Genomic DNA, 27,536 nt, shown 5'->3' with positions numbered 1-27,536 from the left:
CCGAATGGAAATAATGAGCTGTGTTTATTGCAGATTAAAAGGTCTACAGTCACTCTATTTTTATACTCTCTTTTTCAGAGCACTTACATTTTAATTATGTATTGGTATATAAAGACAGTTTAAACAAATTTGAAAAAAATTTTTTTTTTATAAAAATCCTACCTACCCTACCTTTAATTTCTTTCAAAAAAAAGGAAAGAAAATGACTGACCCCTATCTTTTGAACGGCAGTGTATTGTTACAAATGATTTCTAAATATGCTGTTGTTTTTTAACTTTTTATTCAAAAAATCCTGAAATAAGTATATTAAATTTGAAAAGCATTATTTTAAATTGTAGTAATAGTTCACAATATTACCGTTTTTCTGTATTTTGATCAAATAAAATGCAGGCTTGGTGAGCATAAGAGACTTCTTTCAATTATATTAAAAATATTATGTGTCCAAACTTTTGACAAAATATATGCCCCTTTTTTACATTTGAGCCCCTGCCCCTGAGGAACTCTCTGCATGCCCCTGCTTATTTTAATATATTTTTTACACCCTTTGTTACTCTAAAAATACATGATTGAAAAGATGTCTTGGGGGCTTTAAAAATATATATGGGGAGTATTGGGGAGTATCATAAGGCCCCTAAAAGAATCTTGAATCTATAGAGGTGTCTCTGCTTGCTGTACCACCAAAAAAGCAAAAACAACAACAACAACAACAACAACAAAAAATATTTTATATTTGTTAACTGGCATCTCACACTCATGTCTTTATGTTTATCTTCATCTCTATGGCCAAAATACTAATGGTAAATCAATTAAATTATGCAGTCCTACAATGCAATAAAAGGATTAACCTAAAGAAAAAACCTTTCCACTCATTTTTCCCTCATTCATTAGGTGTCAAGTCAAGTCGCTCTCTGCTCAAAAGATCTGATAGGCGCAAAACCACCAGCGTATTCTTTCACGGTTGACCAAGGATGTCTTGCTGGTTAAACGAATTAACAAGCAAATTAAGAATTAATGGAGACAGGAAAGACCAAGATAATGCTGAAGACCAACCTCCACAGCACAACATTCAGCAGGGCGTGTTCCCTATGGAATAGGATCTACAGGTATGAAAGGTATGAAAACCATTAACCATACGTAGATCCAAACTTGTGAAGTCTTCGACGACAATGTTATGGATTTGTCACCGCAACATGCACACTGGTTTCTTGACCGCCGGATGACGCTCACTGCACGGGACTCATGATCCAGGGGCGAGCGTTATTATCCACTCCCAGCAGAAGGACACTTCGGTGACGTCACCTCGAGCGAGAAGGAAGCGGAGCGCTGGCTGGAAGCTGTCACACAGTAGTTGTGGCGAAAGCAGGAGAAACCCTTTCCGCACGCGCGCGCCCAACTGTTGCACTACACGGACAAACGACGCGGCAGAAAAACAACGTTATATTTTTTTTGACAGCAACTTCCACATACTCTTCGGGGAATTAATCTCTCGTGTTTCTGCAATGGCTGATATCATACAAAGCAACGACCAATCCTCATCTGACGTTGCAAATCGATTCGCCCGCAAAGGTGCTTTGAGGCAGAAAAACGTCCATGAAGTAAAAAACCACAAATTTATTGCGAGGTTTTTCAAGCAGCCGACTTTCTGCAGTCATTGCACGGACTTTATTTGGTGAGTAAATAATTTCACACTGTAAGTATTACAGTATCACTGTTAAGTTTAGTGTTACTGTAAATCTTGCTGCTGGCCTGTTACCAGACGAACACCTATAAACAAACAGTGGTTTAAGCATAGAAACTCATTGCTTGCAGTTCAGCTGTGTTAAACTTGCCCATACATAAAACATGTTTAGAGTTTACTGTCATCGAACTCTGCTTGACACAGCTCACGGGCTTTAATTGCTTTCGAAATAAGTCTTTTGTCTTTGGACAGAACTAATGCAAACGTTGCTTAAGTTTCAGACTACTCGCAGAGTCGCAGTATTCTGCATGCTTCACTGTTTTCTGGGGTTGCCATGATTTGGGGGTGATCAGTTTGTCCAGGCTTAGCCTTATAGTGGGGCATTTAGCTGCTCAGTCAAGTCTTTGCTTCACACTTGTTGATAGTTTATGTATAAACTATAAAAGTTCAAATAGGGATTAGGAATCATATATATATATATATATATATATATATATATATATATATATATATATATATATATATATATATATATACATACAGTATATATATATATATATTAGGGCTGTCAATCGATTAAAAATTTTAATCGCGATTAATCGCATGATTGTCATGAGTTAACTCGCGATTAATCGCATTTAATCGCACATTTTTTATTTGTTCTAAATACACCTTAAATTAATACTTTTCAAGTTTGTAATACTCTAATCAACGTGGGCATGAATAAATATAGATGCTTTATGCAAATGTATGTTTATTATTGAAACCATAGTCAATATAGCATGAAGACAGACATGTTTCAAAGGTCATAGATGTTTTTGTTAGAAAGAACAAAGAAATACCAGGTTCCCATTACTTCTCTTTCTTTGCACTGAGCAATTTACTAACACAAAAATGTTTAGATTTTTGCATGACAGGGCAGCTCTTCTGAAAATGCTAAATGTACATTTAGCATTTATTATTACATTGTAGTTTGTCTCTCTCTGTGCCCATTTTGATGAAGCTAAATTCTCAATAAATTCTCAATAAAACGTATATTTTACTGTTTCTGTTGTCAAACAACGGAATGAATTTGAAATGGTGACTGAAACGCGACCAAATAAACATAACCAGCTCTCCCTTCCAAGACGTTAATCTGCACAAAAATTCTGATAATCGAGCCGTCGTCTGGTGAAATCAAATACACATAAGCTAAAGACAATATCCGTGCTCTGATTTCGGCTATATTTGTAAGATTAGAGAAGCAACATAATATCTGTGTTTAACTGAATTAAAGCGCTGCTCCTCCGCGTGAGACGCAGAGAGAGAGAGAGAGAGAGAGAGAGAGAGAGAGAGAGAGAGGCGCGCGCGCGTGCTGAGAGAGCAGTAGCCTACCGGCGGTACCGGTATATTCTCAGAAACTAAATAAGGTTTGGGCGCTTTGTTGAAGGGAAAAAAATCGCTAAAGGGGTCTGCAATGTCGCTAAGTTGCCAACACTGTGTATCTCCATTTCTCCAACTAGGGGTTGGGTCACGGGTCAAACAGAAAATACGCGCTGCGTTAATCGTGCGTTAAAAAAATTAGTGCCGTTAATATGATTTTGCGTTAACGCGTTATTAACGCGCTAACTTTGACAGCCCTAATATATATATATATATATATATATATATATATATATATATATATATATATATATATATATATATATATATATATATATCATTCCTATCATCCTATCATTCAATTTATAGCTATAATTTATAGTGCATGCCCTTTTACTGTTTTCCTATATGTGCATTGAGGCAAATCAAACATTAGATTACATATTTGTCCATGTACTTTTTAATTAAGTGATTGTTAGTTCTGTGAAAGGGAACTGATAGCTAAAAGCCCATTAAAGGATTTAGAGAGATAGATTCCTAATGCATTTTTCTCTCTCCTCTTCATCAGGGGGTTTGGCAAGCAAGGATTTCAGTGCCAAGGTAAGCAGCCATAGATGTCCTGCTTATTCTCTGAATAATCACTCAAATAGACCTTAACTTAAGGAGATGTTGCTCTGCACCTCTGTTCAAAAGACATCATCTAGAATCAGTTTCCTTTCCACACATGATCAATGCCAAATAACAAGCAAATGTTGCAGATTAGTAGCCACTGTATCTGGTGATTGAGGCCTAACTTGGCAAAGAAGGCGTGAGCTGTAATGTCTCTCATAAACATCCATTAGCTGGCCTTGAACTAAATAACTCTGACTTAATGACAGAAACCTAATAGCTTGGTACCTCAGTGAAAAGACTCACACAGTTTAAGAAAAACATCTATGAAAACTACTTATATGAATCACTTATTTGAAGTAACTTGTTCTTTCAAATGGGATTTCTATTTATTTTTCTGTTTAAATTTGGAATTTTTGCCCACATTTTACACTTGGGATTAGGAAACAAGCATACACTTGCAGCTGTTATCAGAAGTAACTTTGCCATGTCTGTGTATTGAGTGTTCCTCAACTTTTATACAATTACCCACTAGGGTAACTGCACGATTTGGGGAAAATGTCATATTGCGATTATTGAGGTCAATAATATGATTGCGAAATGCGATTGCGATATAATAAACAAATGGTCAAAAGTAAGTCAATTTGCTTACTTCTCAAGGAAAATTCACACACAGATTAGTGATAATGCTGAAATGTGTATTTCTCAACTCAGTGTTTTCAAATGAAAATAATATTTTTTACGAAATGAAATAATGACATCTTTGCATTACTGCAGTGCAAACTTGTTATTGTCTCAATAGTACAATAGTATAAAATAAATAGAACAATAAATAAGAACATTGTATGCTCGTGAAAATAAGATATTTTGAACATTCTGTCCAGACAAACAGGGACATTTAAGCAGGATGCATATTGTAATTGTCAAAACATTTGGTAACTAAACAGAATTTTGTTAAGTTTGGTGACAATATGTTACAATGTTTACATGGTACAATGATTGGTAGGCTACTGTTTGTGAAATCTTGTGAGTTGATTATGATCTTGATTCAATATCGATTCATTTGAAATAATTTTTGCAATTTGAAATAGCTACAGGCTATACATCTTGTAAAATGACTCTTATTTATTGATATGGCCCAGGTCTGGCCCAGGCACTGTAAGACAGATCTGGCTGAGAGTCGGCTGGGTCCCCGGACCAGGGGTCTCATTTATAAAACTGTGCGTAGGAACCTTACTAAAAGTGTACGTGCGCCTGAAAGCCAAAGATGACGTACGCAAAAAAATATTCAGACTTATAAAACCGTTCGTACGCCAGAACCTGTGCAGAATTCACTTTATAAATCGTACTCGGTTACCTAATGTAACCTCGGTTCTCTCTAGAAGAGGGAACGAGTATTGCGTAAGTTGCTTACGCATCGGGAAAGTCTTCTTTCTTCGAGATCTGAAGCCAAAAATTATCCTTAATTTTGTATTCATTGTCCTAGGCAGGCTGTATAAGCGTGCTCATTGGCTGCTCGGCGGCAACTGCTTAAGCCTATCAGTGAGCACTCTGAAACGTGGCCTCCAATGAGGGCGCTTCGCGCCCTCCACACCCTTCTAACCGTCAGAATGGGTGTGGCCAGCGTGTATATAACCAGTGCTCACAGGCTAAATATCTGGTTTTCGCAGTCTGAAGCGCAAAAGCTCGTGGCGCGACACGGCAGGTTACGCAATACTCGTTCCCTCTTCTAGAGAGAACCGAGGTTACATTAGGTAACCGAGTACGTTCTCTTACGAGAGGTTCTCTCGTATTGCGTAAGTTGCTTACGCATCGGGAACCCTTTGTCAACGCCGTGTGCGCCGAGCATCCAGCCCATGAATCCCAGGGAGACCGGGGAAAACATTCTGCTGGGATAGGTGGCCGGTCGGAGAGACGGGCCAACACAGTACAAGCACTTCACTCAGTATATAAAATAGAGCGGCGCGGCCGGTCTATAAGCATATAACAGTGCAAAACAGTAGGGCCGGCAGAGCGAGCCCACACAGTACATAAGCACTTATTAGGGTAAGAAAAGAGCGACATAGTCGGTCTTTCATGAAGAGAATAAACCCCCGCGCCACAGAGTAGAATACGGGCGGCCAGCAGCGCGGGCCAACTCCGGTAAAACAGCGCGCAAAGGGGAATGAGAAACAGAGCGGCCCAGCCGGTCTGAGTATAAAACACTTCACCCTAAGTATCATACCAGAAATATCGCCAGCCTGTGAACATAGTCTGCACATGAGAGACTGGGCAGAGCATATATGTCACCTATACTGACAGTAATTTTGCCTGTAAGGCGGGAACTTCCAGGTTATAAAACCTCACGAATGTTGATGGAGAGGCCCAGCCCGCCGCCATACAAATATCGTGGATAGAAATTCCGCTGGACCAGGCCCACGAAGAGGCCATGCCTCTAGTAGAGTGGGCTCTGATACCCAGAGGGCACTGCAGGTGTTTGGAGGCATAAGCTGCTGCAATCGCGTCCACTATCCACCTGGACAGGCTCTGTTTCGAGGCGGCGAGACCCTTGGTGTGTCCGCCGAAGGAAACAAAGAGCTGCTCTGAACGGCTGAAAGCGGCGGAGCGCGTGATGTAAACTCTCAGCGCCCGGACAGGGCATAGGAGGTTATCACTGTCCCCATTATCGGATGCTGGCAGAGCCGAAAGGGAAATGACTTGTGCCCTAAAAGGGGTTCCAATCGCTTTGGGGATGTAACCGTGTCTCGGTCTGAGAATGACTTTCGAGTCGTTCGGTCCGAACTCAAGACATGCAGGGCTAACAGATAGCGCGTGCAAATCCCCCACACGTTTAACTGAAGACAGAGATATCAGAAAAACGGTTTTAAGCGACAGGTACTTTAAATCCACGGATTCGAGCGGTTCAAAGGGAAAAGCCTTCAGGGCCTCCAGGACCAAGGACAGATCCCAAATAGGAACCGAGGGGGGCCGCGGGGGATTCATCCGTCTAGCTCCTCTGAGGAAGCGGATAATGAGCTCGTTCCTTCCTATTGCCCGGCCGCGCGTCGTCTCAGCGAACGCTGCAATAGCCGCCACATACACTTTGAGCGTGGAAGGGGACCTGCCCTTTTCCAACAGCTCTTGTAGGAAGGAGAGCACCCGCGGGACCCCGCATGCGCGTGGATCCAAGCTCTTAGTAGCGCACCATTTAGAAACACCGACCATTTAGACGCGTAGAGCCGTCTCGTAGAGGGGGCTCTAGACTGTGTGATCGTGTTCACGACCCCTTCTGGCAGGTCAACGGGTATCCGTTGATCACCCATGCATGCAGAGACCAACGCTCTGGATGGGGATGCCAGATCGATCCACCGGCTTGGGAGAGGAGATCCTTTCTCACCGGGATCGGCCATGGAGATGAGTGCGACAGCCTCACTAGCTCTGGGTACCAAGTTTGGTTCTCCCAGCGCGGGGCTATAAGAAGCACTGAGTGGTGCGTTTCTCTGATCCTCGAAATGACCTGTGGCAACAGGGAGATCGGAGGAAAAGCATACAGCGGGAGGCTGGGCCATGTCTGGGACAGCGCGTCCTCGCTTTTCGAGAAAAATTTCGGGCAGTGAGCGTTGTCTTCCGACGCAAAGAGGTCGATCTCCGCTCTGCAGAATAGGCGCCAGAGAAACTGGACTGTCTGGGGGTGCAGGGACCATTCTCCCGGGGGAATGTTGTCCCTGGACAGTATGTCTGGACCGACATTCAGGTGGCCCGGCACGTGCGCGGCTCTCAGCGAGCGCAACGAGCGGTAAGCCCACACGAGAAGGCGTTCTGTCAGCTTGCACAGATTCCTGGATCTGACACCGCCCTGTCGGTTCACATAGGATACCACGGACATGTTGTCCGAGCGGACTAGCACATGGTGATCCTGTATGAATGGGAGGAAGCGCTTGAGCGCGTTCTCGACTGCTATCATCTCCAAACAGTTTATGTGGAGGCATTTTTCCTGGTCTGACCACAGGCCAAAAACCGGTTTGCCCTCGAAAAGAGCGCCCCAACCTGAGGTGGAAGCGTCCGTCGAGATAACTTTGCGGTGTGAGATGGCTCCCATTGTCACTCCCCGCTGGTACCAGTCGGCCGCTAACCAGGGCTTCAGTGCTAAAACGCAGCTCTGAGTCACTCTGATTCGGATGCCGCCGGAAGCCCAGGCTCTGTGAGGCACTCGGGCATTCAGCCAGCGTTGTAGCGGGCGCATTCGTAAGAGACCCAGCTGAAGCACTGCTGCAGCTGAGGCCATACAACCCTGCAACCTCTGAAATGTTTTGAGACTGTGTCGACAGGCGGGCCGTCATTGCCACAGTGTCCAGATCCAAACCCAGAAAAGAGGTTGATTGACTGGGCACTAGCGAGCTCTTGGTCCAGTTGACCGTAAGCCCCAGGCTGTCCAAGTGGCTTAGAAGCACTGTTCTGTGGGCGATGAGATCACCCCCAAATCATCGGCCTCCGTCCTTCTTGGGAACGAGGAAATAACGGCTGTAAAATCCCGACTCGCTCATGGAAGCGGAAACCGGTTCTATAGCCCTTTTGCACAGAAGTGTGGCTATTTCTGCTCGAAGTAGATGTGCTACTTCCCCATTCACTCTGGTCTCGATACGTGCTTGAAAGCGCGGAGGGCGGCGAGCGAACTGCAGAGTATAGCCCTGTTTTACTGTGCTCAGCACCCATTCTGACGCGCATGGAATAGCTTCCCACGCTTTCGCGTGTGCAGCCAGGGGCAGAATGGCCTCCGGGCTCTGATCGCCGCTGATCGCGGGCTCGAGAGCTCGAAACGGAGGGGCGGGCGCGGCGCACGCACTCTCGGTGCTTAGATACGGCGGGTCGCAAGCAGCGATTACTGGCCGTTTCACACACAGCGTCCCGGTGGCTTTGGACGGGGAACATACAGTGTGAGGCACGACGCTTGAAAGCGGTGTCGGGGGCGAAGTATTCGAGAGGATGTGTGAGCGCGTGGGAGCGGGCACAGCATCTGTATTTATAACATGACCGGTCGTGAGGGGTTGTGTAACAGAGCGGGCAGTGAGTAGGTGTGGGCACAGCGGGGTGGACACGTGACCTACATTTAACGCTCGAGCAGCTTCTGCCTGCTTTATGCGAGTGGGCTCTGTGAGAAACACGGGGAGCGTGAGCCAGAGATGCCTCTCTGCGACAGTCAGAGAGGCCATGCACCGTCCAATGGCGTGGGCAGCGGATTTCGTGGCGCGAAGGGAGAGGTCCGTCGCGCTCCTCAAATCTGTGACGGAAGCAGACTCCGAACCCTTCTCATCCAGATCACGGAGGAGGTTAGCTTGGAGAATCTGCAGTACGGCCATAGAGTGGAGTGCAGATGCAGCCTGTCCGGCGGCGGCGAAAGCGCGGCCGACGAGGGCTGATGTGGTCCTGCAAGCCTTAGACGGGAGGGCTGCCTTTGAGCGCCAACCAGAGGGCGGGCAAAGGTGCGCTGCGACCGCCTCTTCCATGGGGGGAATGGCATTATACCCCTTCTCAGCGGCGCCGTCAACCTGTGAGAGCGTCGATGAGGCGTGTGAAGAAACTCTCGCGGAGAATGGAGCATTCCACGATTTAGAGAGCTCGCTGTGAAGCTCAGACAGGAAGGGTGCGGTTCTGGACGCTGGCTGTCGGCGGCGATGATGAAGGAAGCAGCCGTCGAGTCTGTTCGGTGCTGGCTCCTCAGGAGGAGACGAATCAAGGCCCAGCTGTTCAACAGCTCGCGTGAGGAGGCGTAACAGTTCCGCGTCCTCGCCCGCTCGAGTACGGCCCGAATCCTGGACTGAAGAGGAGGCAGTAGACCAGTCCTCGCTGTCAGAGGCCAGGATGGAACAGCTGTCCGCGGCGCGTTCATCAGACTCGTCCGCCTCATCCCCTGAAACGGCGGCGGCGCGGGCGGGAACCGGCGGCTGCGCGGCCGGGAGGGGGGGCGGGGAAGGCGTGAGAGAAGCTCGAGGGAGAGGATCCGGCGAGCTTCTAAGCGCCTCGTCGGTCTCCGGTGGTCGCTGTGAGCGGCGCTTCTTCTTGCGCGGCCCAGCAGGGACAGGCGGAGCGACATCTTGGTCAAAAACTTCAAGTCGAGCCCGCAGGGTCGACATTGAAAGTTCCTCGCACTCAGGGCAGCCGCCCGTGGAGAGTGTGGTGGCGGCGTGCTCGCGGCCCAGGCAGAGAGCGCAGATGAGGTGGCGGTCTCCGTTGCTGAGCGGGGCGCGGCACGAACCGCAGGAAAAACGGGCCATTTTTATAAAAACGCCCCGTGCTCTTTTAGAGAGAGAGAAAACGTGTGTCGCAGTAGGCGAACACACAGCAGTAAAGGATATGACGCCGGATAGCGTAGCAGGCACGGAAGGCTGAAGGCGGCGAAGGCGGCCGGCTTCTTCAGGCGCTGTCCTCGGCTTGCTGGTCGCTGGTTTCAACGGCGGCGGCTCTCAAGATCCAGCGATGCGAAGAGCTTCGCTGAAGACAAGAAAATCAGATATTTAGCCTGTGAGCACTGGTTATATACACGCTGGCCACACCCATTCTGACGGTTAGAAGGGTGTGGAGGGCGCGAAGCGCCCTCATTGGAGGCCACATTTCAGAGTGCTCACTGATAGGCTTAAGCAGTTGCCGCCGAGCAGCCGATGAGCACGCTTATACAGCCTGCCTAGGTCTGCCGGCTGCCGCACTGCGTTGACAATGAATACAAAATTAAGGATAATTTTTGGCTTCAGATCTCGAAGAAAGAAGACTTTCCCGATGCGTAAGCAACTTACGCAATACGAGAGAACCTCTCGTAAGAGAACCCAGTCAGCGGAAGATTGTGCGCACATGCGTCTCCACCCCGAAATAACCATATATGGAGCTTACAACGCCTGGTTTTACTATGCATATCCTCATCTGCATATAATTTGCATATGATTATTCATCCACGTGATAACGTTTAACGGTACAAGACACATTACATTAATAAAAATCATGTACTTGCCAATCCTTGTCTTGTTTTTGAATACATAAATCAAATAGTGTAAAATACATTTAATCTTTTCCACTGTCCGAATTGTATTTTTAATTGATTTATATTTTTAATGGAAACAGATAGGCCTTGGGCATTATTTGCACGAAACTATTTTCTCAGACAATCTTGTATTATCATGATAAGCAATTATCTGTGTGGTTAAAACATTAAAACACACCACGCTACAGGAAAAGTTTGGCAGTTGTCCTCTGGCCAAAAAACAAACATGGTGTGTTTTAGGATTCCAGGCTGCTTCACAAGTCAGATTGTGGATTGATATCATTCAAAATATTTTATTCAGCTCCTTTTGCTTGAAGATTGGAAAAGATTACATCAAGGTAAAAGAGTAGCAAAACTCGAGAGCATGTAGATGTGAATTTGAGAACTTGTAGAATAAATATTTGTACTTGTACAAAAAAAATTTACACTCACAGTACAATGTTAAAACCTCCAATGTGAAAACCTCAATTAGGCATTTGCAACTCTTTAAATTGCCCCGCCTTTCTCTCTCACCGCCACTCAGTTTGCAAGTGCACAATGCGTGAATATTTGAAATAGCAACGGCAGATTTGAGAAGTTGCAAATGCCTAATTGAGGTTGTACTGCGAATGTGAATGAAAGAATACAAGTTTGTGTATGTCATTGTATTTCTGTGAATGGCATTTTACACATTTGTGACTACTTGCCTGCAGCTTCAAATTCAGAATACCGGTTTGTGACTATTGTCTTCGAGTGAAAATCTCAACATTCAGCAGGTTTTCAAGTACAAATATTTATTGTACAAGTTCTCAAATTCACATTCACATGCTCTGGAGTTTTGCTACTCTTTTACCTTCATAAGATCACACCGGCATTGGTGAAAGGAGCGTTGAAGCTGGCCATTTGGGTCTGTGCGGAGGACTTGTGGTTCCTGTGGATCTGATCCGATGACTGTGCCGAGGACTGTTGTGTCAACGAGGTCTTCACTGCGTTTGTTTTTAGGTCTCGTCTAGTTGTGATGTTCTCCTCTGGCATTCCGGGCTGTTGTGGTCATCTTAGGGCGCAGGTCCACCATCTGGTCTGGATATGGACTAGATCTGGCTGACTACAGTAACCTTGGGATAAGAATGAGACAGAGAGACTAACATTAGTGTAGATGCCATTCTTCTTATGATGTAACAAGTACATTCTGTATTATGGGAAGTGTTTCCGGTTCTGGTTCACCTAATTTATGGAGCCTAACAATCCTTTAAACGGATGTGAATTATAGAAATGTGAGAGTGTGTTATGTTTATGCTAGGTTAAAGAGGTGTGTTTTTAATATAGATTTAAACTTATCTTGTGTCTGCCCCTCGAATAAAGAAATAGATATTGTGAGGTCAATATTAAATCTTAAGCATCAGTTTTTTAAGCACATAGGTTTTGACAAATGTTGTTGCCAGAGTTCACGCAGCAAATTCAAATATCGGTAACACTTTACAATAAGGTCTCATTTGTTAAAATTAGGCTAGTTAATGTGTTAACTAACATTTAACATTGAACAATACATTTGTTACAGTTTTTATTCATCTTTGTTAATGTTAGTTAATAAAAATAAAACTGTTCAATGTTTGTTCTCATTAGTTCACAGTGCATTAACTAATGTTAACAAATACAACTTTTGATGTTAATAATGTATTAGTAAGTGTCAAAATGAAAATGAACTAAGATTAATAAATGCTTAAGTATTGTGCATTCTTAGTCCATGTTAACTAATGTAGTTAAACTTATATAGTTAAACTTATATTAACGAATGAAACCTTATTGTAGTGTTACCAAAATATGTGTAAAAAGTGTTGGTGTCATAAAATGAAACTTCAGTTTATGTTCGCTCATAATCATAGTAACATCCCCACTGCAGTTAAAATGAGTACTACCATTTTAATAACATTATACATTGATATATACGCTTTAATATTTTTCAAAAGACTATGAGACTTAGGCAAATTTACAAGCTTTTCAGGATGGCAGCTGCATCAAGAAGAACAAAAATCTTCTCTAGTTTTTTGTGTTTTCTGAGAAACCTGAAAAAATGACATTAGGAAAAATTTTTTTAGGAAGGTGACGATATTCAACTTCGCCGGCTAATGAATGCATAAAAGTGACAAGCTGGATATAAACTAATGCAAATAGATAGTAACAATTGTGACGTTAAACATTTGGGTCAGGTTTGCGTGTGTATTTGTCACATTGTTTTAACCGCTTGAGGTAGCCACTACTAATGGTAGTCCTCTCAGCCTCGATGACAAACATACTTCTGTTCTTGCTAATGCAGCACCTAGTCAACATATGAATTACTTTATAATGAAATGGCAATATGTACGTTAGTGTTCTGTATTCATGCCTTTCGCTGTCACTGTTTTAAATGCGTATCTGAAGTGTCAGTGCTCTCCGTGCAGCTTGTGATCTCCGTGCTGCGCGCAGCCTCACATGTTAAAGGCACACTATGCAAGATTTGTACCTTAATATAACAGCTTAGAAATCATTTAGATGGTAAACAAACTCGTAGTAGGGCGAATCATCCCGATAGCAAAGCAGGGGGGGACGGGGGGACGCCGCTGGCAAAACCAGCAATGCAAGTTTGAGAGGTGACGCCCCGACAAATCTCGCGAGAATCATGACTTGCTTTACGGCACGAAGTCACATACATCAATAACATATGAAGCAGCCTCTATGGAAGACACTAGCATGCATTTCAGACGTGAATCATGTCAGAGTCGACTAAGAAATCGAAGAAAGCGTGGTCGGAAGAGTGCAGAGACGACTCTGAGTCGACTACGACGTGAGTGGTAATTACGACAGTAATGTTAAATACAAGTACTCCTCAGCGACTCTAGTGGTTTGAGAAAAACGGAAACTGCATAGTGCATACATCCCAACCTACACAAAGTCATTTCCGGGAGTCAAGAAATCGGTTCTGATTAATTCTGTTCAAGAAATCTCAAACGGGGGCGGGGGGGGGGGGGGCTTGTTTGGTTCTGATTAAAGGGTTACTTCAGGATTTAGCATTAAGCTTTGTATTAGTAGAAAACCTGTAGTATTTTCGAATTACCATGCTTTCCCCCCTCATATCCCCCTGAGAGGAGAGATTTATGTATTTTTTGTCTGGAAAAAATCCTCCGATGACGCAAAATTCGTCATTTTGCGTCATCGGAGGATTTTCTGTCCAGAGGCTAAAGACTACAGCCAGTAGATGGCGTTGTTCCGCATGTTTTCAGCCCGCCCATACAGGGTGGGATCTCACTCACAGAATGTACACAGTATCAGCCGTCTTTCTTTGGAAGCTAAGCTAGCATGCTCTTGTTCTGTGGAGAAAGCTGAATAATAGGAGAAAGCTGAGTAAGTAGGGGTTACCATCTTCCTTTTCCCGGACTTGTCCGGCGGGCGAGACTGTTAAAAATGTCCGGGATTCGGCTTTTGCGTTCTGCGGTCGCCATTCATTGTTTACATGCACACCTCTCGTTTCAATCTAACTGAATTAATTCCGATCGGTGAATCTGACTGTAGTGTTTACATGAACGCTAAACATGTGATCGGTTGATGTGCGTTTTAACATTGCTAAGAAAATTCCCGCTCCTCCGTGAGAGATGCGAGACCCGGCGCGTCTCAGTAATGAAGCCACCGGCCTCGCGCCGTTCTCCCGCGGCCGTCAGCCTCGTCCTGCTCGCCACAGTAAACATGATGAATGGCGACTGTAGAACGCAAAAGCCGAATCCCGGACATTTTGGGTCTCTAAATCCCTGGCAAACTCATCACTTACATAGGCTAGCCTTGTTGTTTTCAACTGTGCTCTCTAACCGGTAGGCGTGGCCTTCTAAGGCAGCGAAGCAAGTGCATTCTGGGAGTTGTGGTCTTTCATCCACATAAGCCAAAAATACATTTTCTGGCTTTTCTCAGTCTAGAAAGCTCCAAATTCAAAAATTTCTCCACATTTCTTCTACTTAAATGACCTATTTTAAATACACATTCATCTTCCCAGAGGTGAAGTATCCCTTTAACCCTCTGGGGTCTGAGCTGTTTTCTGGGCCCTGGAGGTGTTCTGACATGCTCTGACATTTGTGCTTATTTCTGTTACTTGTGACATTTTCATGGCTAAAGTCTAATTACACTGTATTCAGCACAAACTCTGCTACAATAATATATCAGCAGCATGTGTGTAAAAGTTTGTTGTTTTGAGATAATGACATTTATGCGTGGTTTGTGAAAATACAAAAAAAAAATTCTCACTGAAATAAGGTCATGAAACCCATACTGATTATTTCTTCACAAGACTTTTGAAAATTGTATGACGTAGCCTAGAATATTTGCTCTAAAACTATGTGAAAATCACCCTGACTGCTCATTCAGATAAGACAATATATTGATTTAAAAATTTTACGACGTGTTTTGTGTGAAAAAGCTTTATGCGGCTCATTAATATGTAAGCTTTTCACACCTGAGAAAGACAAAGACCCTCCCCTAACGGCCCTATTAGGAGCTATCAGGCCCTATCATTCTGAGAAACCTTGCACAAAGAATGAGGAGATTTAAAAAAGAATGACTTTTAGATTGTTTGGATTTATTTACAACACAACATAACCCAAAGATACACAACAAATGACAAAAAAGTACTGATTGAAAACAATGATCCAAAAACAGAGACCTTTGTGCCATTCCTAAAAACATTGTACATACCTTTCATTTCCAAGGTGTTTAATTTTCACTTTACCATGTTCATGTACAGAGACTCATGTGAATGTTGAAGTCAGCAGGACTCAGTGGCATGTGGGCCCTGAAAGAAAAAAAAAAGTGAACATACTGATATCAAGAGAAAGGCCTGCACGATTTTGGGAATAAATTTGAGATTTTTCTGGTTAAAATTGCTTTTTAAAATTCACAGAATACACACACACACACACACACACACACACACACACATAAATGTTTCCAACAATATATAATATAATGAACACCAGGTTTGTTGTGCCTTGTAGGCATAGGCTATGTGCAGTGCTGCATAAAATAATAATAACAATAACCTATAGCAGCCTATAAATCTTCCAAAATATTTCAGTAACAACTAAGCTAGAGAAAAATATATTGATTATCATGTTACTTCAAATGTTTCCATTCGTTATGATGATATGAAATGAGATAATAGTAAAAACATGAAGCCGTTTGGTGCTTTTCAAACGCGATCGCGATCCAAAATATGATACATTCAAACGCGATCACGCTCAAATATAAAACATTATGGTTACCATATACATATCTACATTTGAGCAGATATCCACAAACACAGTAACAGTAAACACGGGTCTAAATATTATAATATTCACCATATATCTAGCAACAGTTCAACTGCAATGTGAAATTTATGCAACAATAACAAACTAATATGTAAGAATTTCTTACCTTACATCTTTCTTGTCTTAAAATCGAGTTCTTCTTCTTCTGAGGTAGCCTAAATCCAATGTAAGCTCACGGCGCGTCTCTAAAACTCGACGAAAAGCAGAGAGTTGTGAAGTGTATTGGTGTTTTGTTTTTGAGGTAATGAGCGCGTTCGCGTTGCATGTGGAGATTTGCATGTCAATCTCTTTTGCGCAAGTGGGCGTGTTCAAATGAAAAATAATTAGGAAGCATTTGAGAAGCTGGACATCTTGTTGGTTTTATACAAATTACTTAAACAGAGAATATTTGTTTTCAGTTTGAATCCGATCATTTAAAAGTACACACTTAAATGTTTATAAAGGTATATGGCTCACAAATGTGTGACAAGTATTCTGAGTTTTGTTTCAGTTTATAGACGTGCTCAAGAAAAAAAAGTTCACCGCGACGGAGAGGCAGAACGCACACCCTGTTTATTTTCTTTATTTTACAAAAGCACAATGTTTTGATTTGATTGTAAGTGGACACATACAAAAGTAAAAATATCACAGATTCTTTTTTTATATTTCTTTTTTCTGTATGACCATAAATGACGGAGTAATTTAAGTTTATAGTGCTACAATGTGAAGAAAATCCAGCAAAACGCGCCCTCAGAGGGTTAATTAGGTTCGAGAGTAGAGATAAAATCCCGAGGCACACTAGCACACACACACAAGGTCTCTCGCTCCCTCATTCTGCCACGCCCCCCCCCCGCTCTTGCTTCCGGGAGATTTTAACTGAATTGCGGGCATCAGGGAGCCGCTATCAATATGCGGGAGACTCCCGGAACTCCCGAAACTGGGATGTCTGATAGTGTGCCTTTAAAATAAACAACTCAGCCAGTGATAGTTTTTATTTCGCCTCTAGAGGCCGCTCTCGCTCTGTATAATGCCAGCAGTCACTTCTCAGCACTCTCGTACTGTGTACTGAATGACAGCATACCCTTCTCAGCCGCTCCATCAACGGACACAACCTGGAAAAACTATTGGTTTCACAAATCAACTATCGGTACCAATATATCGGCAAAACCGATTAATCGGTCAACCTCTAGTGTACATTACTTTGCTCTTGGGGCCGGCGCTTTCAGTTGATGAGCAACCTAAGTCAAAAGTACCCTGATAATTATTGTGCTTTGATTGTATCTATCTCTAGATGTTTGGAGTAGTATCCTCAGGAGTGCATTTCACCTGAAATCTCTTGACATGAAATCAGTTGTGATTCAGCTGACAATACTTGCTTGGACAGAGTTTGATTCCAGCCCCCTGCCCCTGCAGGTCTCTTGTCACGTTGTATTATTTGGCTGGGAAATGCTGTATGTTTGTATTATCAATGTGAGTACCACCGTTAGTATTAGCACCCAATATAATCACTGGAACATAGAATGCACCGGAACATAGAATGCATAGAGTGACATTTGCGTCTGTGTGCTGTGGATTGCAAGAGACACAAAGAGTGCGAGCTGCTCATTCAAGGTAATTTTTTCCAGAGACGTAGCACCATGACAAATGCATTTTCCATTGTGCTTGCAGGGCATCTGCCCCAGTTGTCATTGGTTCAGAATTAATAGTGGTTCTGCAGATATACAGATTGCGAACTGGACTTGAGCCCATATGAACGGTACCACAGAGCTTTATTTTTAAGGAGACACAAGCAGTTCTTGTCCCCAAATGCAGAATAAAACTTTCATACTAACAACAAATAAATAAGTAAATAAAACAACGGAATCTGATGTCAAAATGACTTGTTTGCAACTAAGCTCTTAAAAATATAAGCTGAATAATAAAAAATAAAAAACTGAATGGAGGTGGACCTCTGTGTTGCTCTGATGGTTTCTTTATATCAATTAAAAAATATGGTACTAAAAGCTTTTGTGAAAAAGCTGCTTTGCTTTTAGTGTTTTGCCATACTAAACTGAAAGAAAATACATTTTCAAATTGAAGCCACAATTCATTGGTACATTAGGTGGAAAAAGATGATCACAGCTGTCCACTTACTAGTGGTATGCCATTGTCAGCAGACTTCCTTCTCAATCCCCTTCATCTATCTACTTCTCTCTTTTTCTCTCTCATTTAACTCTTAGCTGAAGTGGTTTTGAGTAATGCACGTTAGGATAAACACTCATCAAAGTGCTTTTAATATATGTATGTATGAGGTCTTTGCTTTATAGCTTGAACAATGTAATTTTTTTTTTAAGTCAGGGTTGGGTTTCCTCTCGGAAATGGAATTGTTTTATTCATATCAGTTTTATTCATATGGAAATTAAAAAATGTCAAGTTTCATTTTAACTCAAAAATGTAATGAGGTAAAACCAGCAAGTAAGAAGTTATAGGCCTAACATATTTCCCTCACATCTGGATTACATGTGTAATGAGTGTAAACCTCTTTACATTTATTTTCAGAAGAAGACGAAAAAAAAAAAGCTAAAATAAGAGAGAACCAACTAAATTAACTAATTATGTTTTAATCAATGAATGCATTTTTTCTGAGCTTTTTGATTTTCTATTAAAAAAAACCATTTGCATAGTAAAATACAACCTCTAGCTGTAGTTTGCCTTTTAGACAAATAATTTTGTCAGATAAATAACTTAATCAAGTTTAGTGTTTTGTTCTTCTTTAAAAAATCGAAAATATTTTCCTCATATTTTGATAGTTTAATCGAACTTTAAAAGTCATTAAAAACAAAAATCCTCTCCGGACATCACTTTTTTCCACTACTGTACAGTACATGTTTTGAATTAATGTGATTTATGTGATTCACTGTGATTCAAATATTATTTTTAGCAGTTGCCTTCTTTTCAGATCGTTACTCATCAAATCCTTGGCTCTGTAAACACTGCAGTCATGATGGTCACAGATATGGAAGTGTACCTTTAAATTTACCATACTAAGTGCTCACACACACACACACACACACACACACACACACACACACACACACACACACACACGCACACGCACACAAAACAAAAAAACCCTTTGTTTACAGATAATAGAATGTCTGAGTGGGTGAGTTGTTTAGTCTGTCATTTGTCAATCTATTTCCCCTGGCCTTGACCTATTATATAGGCCTATTTCCAGAATGTTCGCAAAACTTGAGAGGAGGGCATTATCGCATACAGTAGTCAGCCATGCAATCCAATCACAGCAAAGTGGACCCATTGCATCCTTTGTGACCTTTCCCAAGTCACACATGATTACACCTCCACGCCATCAAACTCACACCATGACATTGGGGCTCTATTAAAGGAGTTGTTTGCTTTAAAATGAAAATTAGACCATGATTTACTCACCCTCAAGCCATCCTAGGTGTATATGACATTCTTTTTTCAGACGAATACAAACGGAGTTATATTAAAAAATGTCCTGGCTCTTCCAAGTGATTAATATACAGAAAGCGATCAAAGAACAATCCCTTTCCAATCGCCCAAGCTGTCAATCACACAGCGCGAGTTTATCTGGACACTTGCCAAAACTCGTTATGAAATCAATGACGCTGTTACACTGCACAACGAATCTCTTACTGTATTTATATACCTCATGTTTGCATTGGTGAAATCATTAGTGAGTGCAGAAACTGCGTTGCAATGATAAGATCTTTTTTCACGCGATCAACAGACTGTCATCTGCTCAATGCTCATCACTGCAGCCTTTTATGTGATTGAAATAGATCTAAATACTTAAAAAACTTCTCACGATTCGTTAATCCCGATAGCTGTAATAGTAAAAACGTATAATAGCTGTAATAGTAAAAGTTTTCCAGATAGTTCCACATGTAATGCCAGCTATTTCATATGGAAGCATGTCAGCCAATCACAGCAGTGGGCGTTTACATTGAAGTCTCACAGCAGACACGCCCCTTCGGAGCGTTCAAATCAGGTGATGAAATCAGGCTAGGAAAAATGCCTTTTATTTCTAAATTATAAAAAAAATTGATCTAAAAAACATACTAACATTATAAGGGCACCCCAGGAAACATTATAAAATAATAAAATAATCCATGGAATGGGACCTTTAAAGAGCGCGATGGATTACAGGGCGATATAAGATCCGTTAAATAGACTGGAGCTAAGCCGTTTAGGGCTTTATAAGTCAGTAGCAATACCTTGTAATTAATACGGAACTTTATAGGTAACCAATGTAGTGATGATAAAATTGGTGTTATATGATCATATTTTCTTGATCTAGTAAGAACTTCAGCGGCTGCATTTTGGACTAACTGTAGCTTGTTTATTGAGGATGCAGGACAACCAGCTAATAAAGCATTACAGTAATCTAGTCTTGAGGTCATGAATGCATGAACTAACTTTTCTGCATCAGAAACTGATAGCATGTTACGTAGCTTAGCAATGTTAGTGGAAAAAGGCTGTTCTTGTAACATATGAAATATGATTTTCAAAAGACAGGTTGCAGTCTAATATAACACTAGGGATGTCCCGATACCACTTTTTCACTTCCGATACCGATACCGATGCCGCAGCTTTGGCTATTTGCCGATACCGATATCAATCCGATATTTTTATTTTATTCTTGAACTAATACTACTAATAATAAAATATAATGGAAGCACTTTCCTCAATTAGCCACTTAAAGCAACAACATGTAACTTTTCAACCTTCATAATATATTTCCAAGACCCTTGTGATAGTACATCGACTTACAATAGGTTGAATGAGACGTCTGCCAGAGCCTGACGGGGTCTGTATCGCTTTTACTGGCACTAGGTAACTTCGGGGTGCGGGTAGTAACCAGCGCTCAAAAAGAACTACAAAATTCGACTGCTTTACGGCATACGTCACTTTGCCCACCACTTCCTCAAATGTGGCCAACCAGCGCGTTTGTTTTCGTACGTCTGTTTTCGTCATGGCTGAAGCAGCAGCGAAACGTAAGAAGTCCAAGGTTTTGTCGGAGTAGAGTCGAAAGAGGAAAAGGGAGAGTGATAAACTGAAAGGCAGGACGAGGATCAATATGGGTCGAGCGTTTGCTCGCTGGCGTTAGCTTATGGAGGAGGAGAGTTACCAGACCGATGCTGACTTGGCCGTCATGCTTTTGAACTAGTAAGTAACTGTAAATTGCTTGCATACTATCTTTAGTTTTTCTAATCTGTTGTCTGCCTGGCTACGTTATGGAAACTATCTGGTCCTCCATTTATTTATCTTCATGAATCAGCTAGTAGATGAGCGAATTATCAATCTGGTAGCTAGTAAACACTAACATGGTAGTTTTAGATGGTTAGGATGCTATCGCTATCATTCTCGTTCAGATTTGAGCATTGCAATCGACATGCAAATCGCAAATGTTTGAGTTAAAATGTTTAGTCTACTAAACATGTATAAAATATGAAAGGGGGAAGATTAATAATATTATCATTGCCCATATGAAAAAAAACCTGCATGCTTCATATACAGTAACCGTAAATCATTTTACGACAGCGGTAATGGACAATTCCGCTTCCAACCTGTAGGGCGACCGCAGAGGAAAAGTTCCATGTTGTTGCTTTAAAAACATCTCACTCAAATGGAGAACAAATACTTCTCCAGTATATAGTCCACAACAACAGTTGATAATGAAAGACTGCAAGCCTTTATTCAAAAGACCTTGAGATATGTTTGGTAACCTGAATGAATTTAAAATGAATTTGCTATATTTCAGATCAATATATTTGTTTCCTTTAAATTTTAATTAACTTTAACTTTATTCTCATCTGAATTATAAATAATTTATTTCTGTATAAAATAATACTACTTTTAAAAACACATTTGATTTTCTTTTTTATTCAATGTAGAATGTGTAACTTAAAAATAAACAGATTAGTGCTCTGTTTTAGGACAAGAAATGAAAACCAATGCAATGATGAATGTCCAAAAAGATGAGATCATTTTTGCTTTTAAACAGTGTGTGCGTGTGCGTGTGTGTGTGTGTGTGATTTTGGTTGGGTGACAGTTACAGTTTGACAAGAGTTTACAGTTTGACAAAAGCACAATGTTGGGTTTTACACAAATATAAGTAGGCTAAACACTTTTTCCAGTTTTAATGATGTCCTGTATGAAAATGACGGAGTATGTTTTTTTGTTTCCACTGTTCGATCGCGCCCGTGCCTCTCTCTCTGACACACACACACACACCAGCATTGCAATCTTGACATCGCAGCCTGTTCATTTTGCTGCGTTCACACCAAAACGCGAATAGAGCGTCAAATTTGCGTCTATCGCGTCTAGTTCGATGCTTGAACAGTTTGAATCCATTCGCGCGTCCAAAGCGAATAGGACGCGCCGCGCGCGTATAATGATAAAGTGAGCGTTTGAAGCGATATAGACGCGCGTTCAGAGCTAAGGCGGGCTACAGATTAGGTGTCCCTAAAGAACCCGCATATGCGCGTATCTAACAGTAACGTTAGTTTCGTATTACATTAATTAATGTGCACGCGAGATTTATTTATTTTTATTCCGTGTATTCTCTGTGTAAATCCATGCACCGAACGTACGTTCAGTACGAATACGTACCGTTCCACCCCTAATGGGTATCGGATCATAGGTATCGGATAATTTTTTTTCTCCCCTCCGATATCCGATCTAGCGTTTTGGGCCAGTATCGGCACGATACCGATGCCGCGGATCGGGACATCCCTATATAACACCCAGGGGCCGGTTTCACAAAGCTATTTTAGACCGGTCTATAGTGTTAGACAAGTCTAAAATTTGCTCATAGACAGTCTAATGCAAGTTAAACTGTTTTACAAAAATAAAGACTGACTTAATTTAGACCAAAAAAATTAGACACCTCACCCCCAGGCTAACTTAGGTCTAAGACTCTATGTTACCTTGGCAACCAGCAGTAACAATCAGTTACATTACAAACTGCCAAAAGAAAAGGGAAAATGGCTCATAATTTAAACATTTCTTCTTGTTACTAACGTTACATTCCCAAGTAAAATGTCCTTGTAACTGTTAGGGCCGTTACATAGTCAACGCGAGCAACGATCGACGCGCTCCCTTTCATACGCAAGCGTCATGGGCGATGCGTGAAATGCAATACACCGTGACTGTTCAACTGTCTATTTCGTTTCAAACGCTCGCTTTATACGCGCGTCCTATTCGCCTTGGACGCGCGAATGGATTCAAAATGTTCAAGCGTCGAACTAGACGCGATAGACGCTCTATTCGCGTTTGGTGTGAACGCTGCATAATAACAGGCTGCGATGTCAAGATTGCAATGCTGGAATGTGTGTGTGTATGTCAGAGAAAGAGATGGCACGGGCACGATCGAACAGTGGAAACATAAAAACATACTCCGTCATTTGTACTCCTCCAACAAACACATATTTTCCGCTGGGGTAAACTGCACTGAGCGGTTGAATGCGCTTACTCGATCCGCCATGTTTTTTTGTTTTGAAAAGCGTCTTATTTTACCCAGAATGCATTGCAGTGTAGTCCTACTTAAGATAGTCAGAGTCTTAAGTGCTTTGTGCAACGGTCTGATTTAGATGTCTATCTGAAGTCTGACTATCTACTATATCTAAGCCATAGTCAAAGTCTATCTTTGTGAAACCGGCCCCAGGTCTTTTACTGTAGAGGATAAAGTAACAGGACATCCTACTATGTTAAAGTTGTAGTGTAAGAGGTTTTGTGGGCGGTTTTTTAAACCGATGATTAGTACCTCTGTCTTGTCTGGATTTAATAAAAGAAAATTGCGCGTCATCCAATCTTTTATATCTTTAACACACTGTCAATTTCATCTGGCCGTGATAAAATATAGATTTGAGTGTCATCAGCATAACAATGGAAACTAATTCCATGTTTCCTTATAATATTTCCAAGTGGCAGCATATTGAGAATAACAGAGGGCCTAACACAGATCCCTGTGGCACTCCATAGTTTACTGGAGTTATGATCGATTTTTCTCCATTTAAATAGACAAAATGGTAGCGGTCAGATAAGTATGATCTGAACCAGCTTAATGCTTGTCCTTGAACACCGGTATAATTTTGTAGTCGATCTAAGAGTATTGTGTGATCTATAGTATCAAACGCAGCACTAAGATCAAGTAAAACTAGTATTGAGATACAGCCTTGGTCAGAAGCTAATAGTAAATCATTTGTGATTTTAACAAGCGCAGTTTCAGTGCTATGATGCGATCTGAATGCAGACTGAAACTTTTCATAGATGTAATTTTCTTGCAAGAAAGAGCCCAGTTGGGCGGATACAACTTTTTCTAGTATTTTAGACATAAAAGGAAGATTTGAAATGGGTCTATAATTTGCTAGATTATGTGGGTCTAATTATGGTTTCTTAATGAGAGGTTTTATAACTGCCAATTTAAATGTTCTTGGAACATGACCTAAAGTTAAAGATGAGTTAATAATATTGAGGAGAGGCTCTTCCACTACAGGTAACACAGTAGTTTAGTCGGTATAGGATCTAATTCACATGTTGTTGTTTTAGATGAGGTGATAAGTTTATTTAACTCTTTTTGTTCTATAGTTGTAAAGCACTGTAATTATTCTTGCGGGGTGATAATTGAGGCTGAATTATAAGGCGCGATTGAGGATTGAACGTTTACAATTGTGGTTTTGATGCTTTCTATTTTCTCAGTGAAGAACTTCATGAAATCATTACTACTAAACTGTAACGGAATATTTTGTTCAGGTGACATCTGTTTATTTGTTAGTCTAGCCACGGTGTTAAATAAAAACCTAGGATTGTTTTGGTTGTTTTCTTTTAGTTTGCGGAGATACTCAGCCCTGGCCGCTTTTAGGGCCTTTTTATAATGTGACATACTGTCTTTCCATGCGATTCTAAAGACCTCTAAATTAGTTTGTTTCCATTTATGCTCTAAATTACGGGTTTCTCTCTTTAGAACATGCGTAGTATTGTTGTACCATGGTGCTTTACTTTTCTGTCTGACCTTTTTTAATCTAATGGGTGCAACAATATCCAATTTTCCAGAGAGAATGGTGCTCATAGTGCTAGTTAATTCCTCTAGTTCATCTGTTTGTTTGGGTTCACTGAGCAGCTGAGACAGATCAGATAAGCAATTTGAAAAATTATCTATGGTGGATGGAAGGATTGTTCTGCCTGATCGATAACGCGGCGCAGCATGATATATTACAGGAGTACGTAATATGCAAGTTACCATGTAATGGTCAGTGACATCATCACTTTGTGGAATGATATCTATATCGGTTGGATCGGTTCCATGTGATATAATTAAATCGAGTGTATGATTAAAACGATGAGTTGGTCCGGTAACGTTTTGCTTGACCCCAAAGGAGTTCAATAAATATGTAAACGCAACCCCTAACGCATCATTTGGATTATCTAGGTGTATGTTAAAATCTCCAACAATTAATGCTTTATCAACATTGACTAATAGGTCTGAGAGAAAATCTGCAAACTCTTTTTTAGGAAATCAGCGTAAGGCCCAGGTGGTCTATATACGGTTGCCAAGGCTAGAGATAATAGGGATGTTTTTCTTACATCTGAGAGCGTAACATTTAGTACAAGTACTTTAAACGAAATAAACTTATAACCCGTTTTCTGAGTAACATTGAGAATATCTCTTTAGATTGTGGCAACACCGCCGCCACGACCAATCAGACGGGGCTCATGTTTATAGGAGTATCCTGATTGAGTAGACTCATTTAGATCGAAATAATCATTTGGTTTCAGTAAGGCAAAGTACATCGAAGCTATTATCTGTATTTCATTTACAATAACTGTCTTAGGTGTGAGTGATCTAATGTTTAGAAGACCTAGCTTTAGAAATGGTTTTTGTTTACTAATAGCAACATTTTCTGTTTTAATAACAATTAGATTTTTCCTAGATCCTGCAGTAGATTTATTATTTGATCTCACTAAACGAGGAATAGACACAGTTTCTATGCAATGTTCTACACTAGTATTTATATCAGTTAAATCGGTGCAGCAGAGACTACGATTTGGACTTTTGGTTACTAGTCAAAAGGTATTTAACATTTTGGAGATGTTATCCGACAGAAGATCCGCTCCGAATCTGCTTGGGTGTTCACTCCCGCGTGCAGGACCACAGTTCCGACGCAATCATCACCCTTCAGAATCTAGGGAATGCGAGCAGCGATTTCAGAAACACGAGCACCAGGAAAGCAGTGACTGTGCACCTTACTTTTACCTAACGTAGCGTGTACGTGCCGAACGATGGAATCGCCGATGATCACAGCATCGCGTTCTGTTTCGCGAAGAGGGGAGAAGCGGTTTTGGGTGGATATCTCGAAAACCGGGAGGGTCGGAGAGAGTCTTGGTCTAGACCTGACTCGTGTCTTCCGCTGCGGAACCATCCAGGCTTCGTGGTGGCGTGTTGGAGCCGGAGTGAACGAGACCATGGCTGATCGCGACCTCGGCGCTCGGGACCGATGCTGAGACACGCACGGAGTAGACGAGGACGGAGTCAGCGGGTTAGTAACGTTAATCACTGATTTGTGTGCATCGGCGCGTGATGTTTCAAGAGCTAAACGCCGGTCTCTCAGCTCAGCGCTGTGTGCATCGGCGCGTGATGTTTCAAGAGCTAAACGAGCAAGTCTCTCAGCTCGGCTTGTCTCACTAAAAGGCCGTGGATCTGTTTCTCAACAGCTTCCAGTTCAGACTGCAGTACGTGCAGCTCAAATGTGTCCTCACCTGCACCAAAAGGTAGACTACTTACATCTGATTTATTCGCCATTTTAACAGATGGACAGTAAGTTTGCAACGACGCTACCAGTGATGCTATCAATATTAATACTAATTTATGACTGAAGTCTTGGATATAATCCGTCTTTTTAGTGGTATGGGTGTAGAGTAGACTAGAGTTGGGGTACTCGAACTCGGACTCGGACTCGAGTCCGGACTCGAGTCCAATTTTTTATGAACTCGGACTTGTCACGCACTCGGATGAATTTGTACTCGGACTTGACACGGACTCGGACATTTTAGACTCGGAAAATTTGCCGAGTCCAGTCGAGTCCGGGCACTGCATGGAGGACGCAATATTATTCAAAAACGAAACGAAACGAAACTGCTTAGGCTACATTGTGTTGTGTCAGTGTTAAGCACTGTAGCCAATCACAGATATGTATATTAAGCGCATGAACACAGTGGCCAATCAGAGGCGTTTTGAGTCACCATGCGGAGAAGTCGCTCAAAACGTATGTTCAGAATCAGCGCGAGTTTTATCCTTTCGCAAATCTCCTCATAAACAACAAAGTCTTGACGCGATATAAATAAGAGATTTGCTGTGCAGTGCGGACAACTTCAGTGTTTATGACGAGAGTTTCAGAGAGAGTGCAGAACGCGGTAAGTAAGTGATGGCTTAAAGTGAGCGCTATTGACAATCTAAATAATATATTTTTTCATGCTTGTAGAGGACCAGTGGTTACGTTCACACTGTAAATTAAAAACAGTGATAACTGCATTTAAATGTGGGAGAGAATCCGCAGAATTTTAGTCC

At 41.8% G+C, this 27,536-nt stretch overlaps 1 protein-coding gene across 2 annotated transcripts in view; it reads left to right on the top strand.

Annotated features, from left to right (window-relative positions):
* The first annotated feature begins 1,297 nt into the window (after positions 1–1,297).
* The window catches only part of prkcaa (protein kinase C, alpha, a), a 253,891-nt gene continuing 227,652 nt past the window's right edge, over positions 1,298–27,536 (top strand). The window contains exons 1-2 of one of the 2 annotated variants that reach the window (XM_081381201.1): positions 1,298–1,669; positions 3,609–3,640. In XM_081381201.1, the coding sequence (XP_081237327.1) occupies positions 1,500–1,669; positions 3,609–3,640 (202 nt within the window). In that variant the 5' untranslated portion in view covers positions 1,298–1,499. The remainder of the gene's footprint in view (positions 1,670–3,608; positions 3,641–27,536) is intronic. The other variant, XM_081381202.1, reaches the window with a different exon arrangement.

The sequence above is a fragment of the Scardinius erythrophthalmus genome, assembly GCF_964197995.2.
Source record: "Scardinius erythrophthalmus genome assembly, chromosome: 12".
Taxonomy (NCBI): Eukaryota; Metazoa; Chordata; class Actinopteri; order Cypriniformes; family Leuciscidae; genus Scardinius; species Scardinius erythrophthalmus.
Note: the sequence above shows the minus strand (reverse complement) of the source record. Positions and strands in the feature narration are given on the sequence as shown.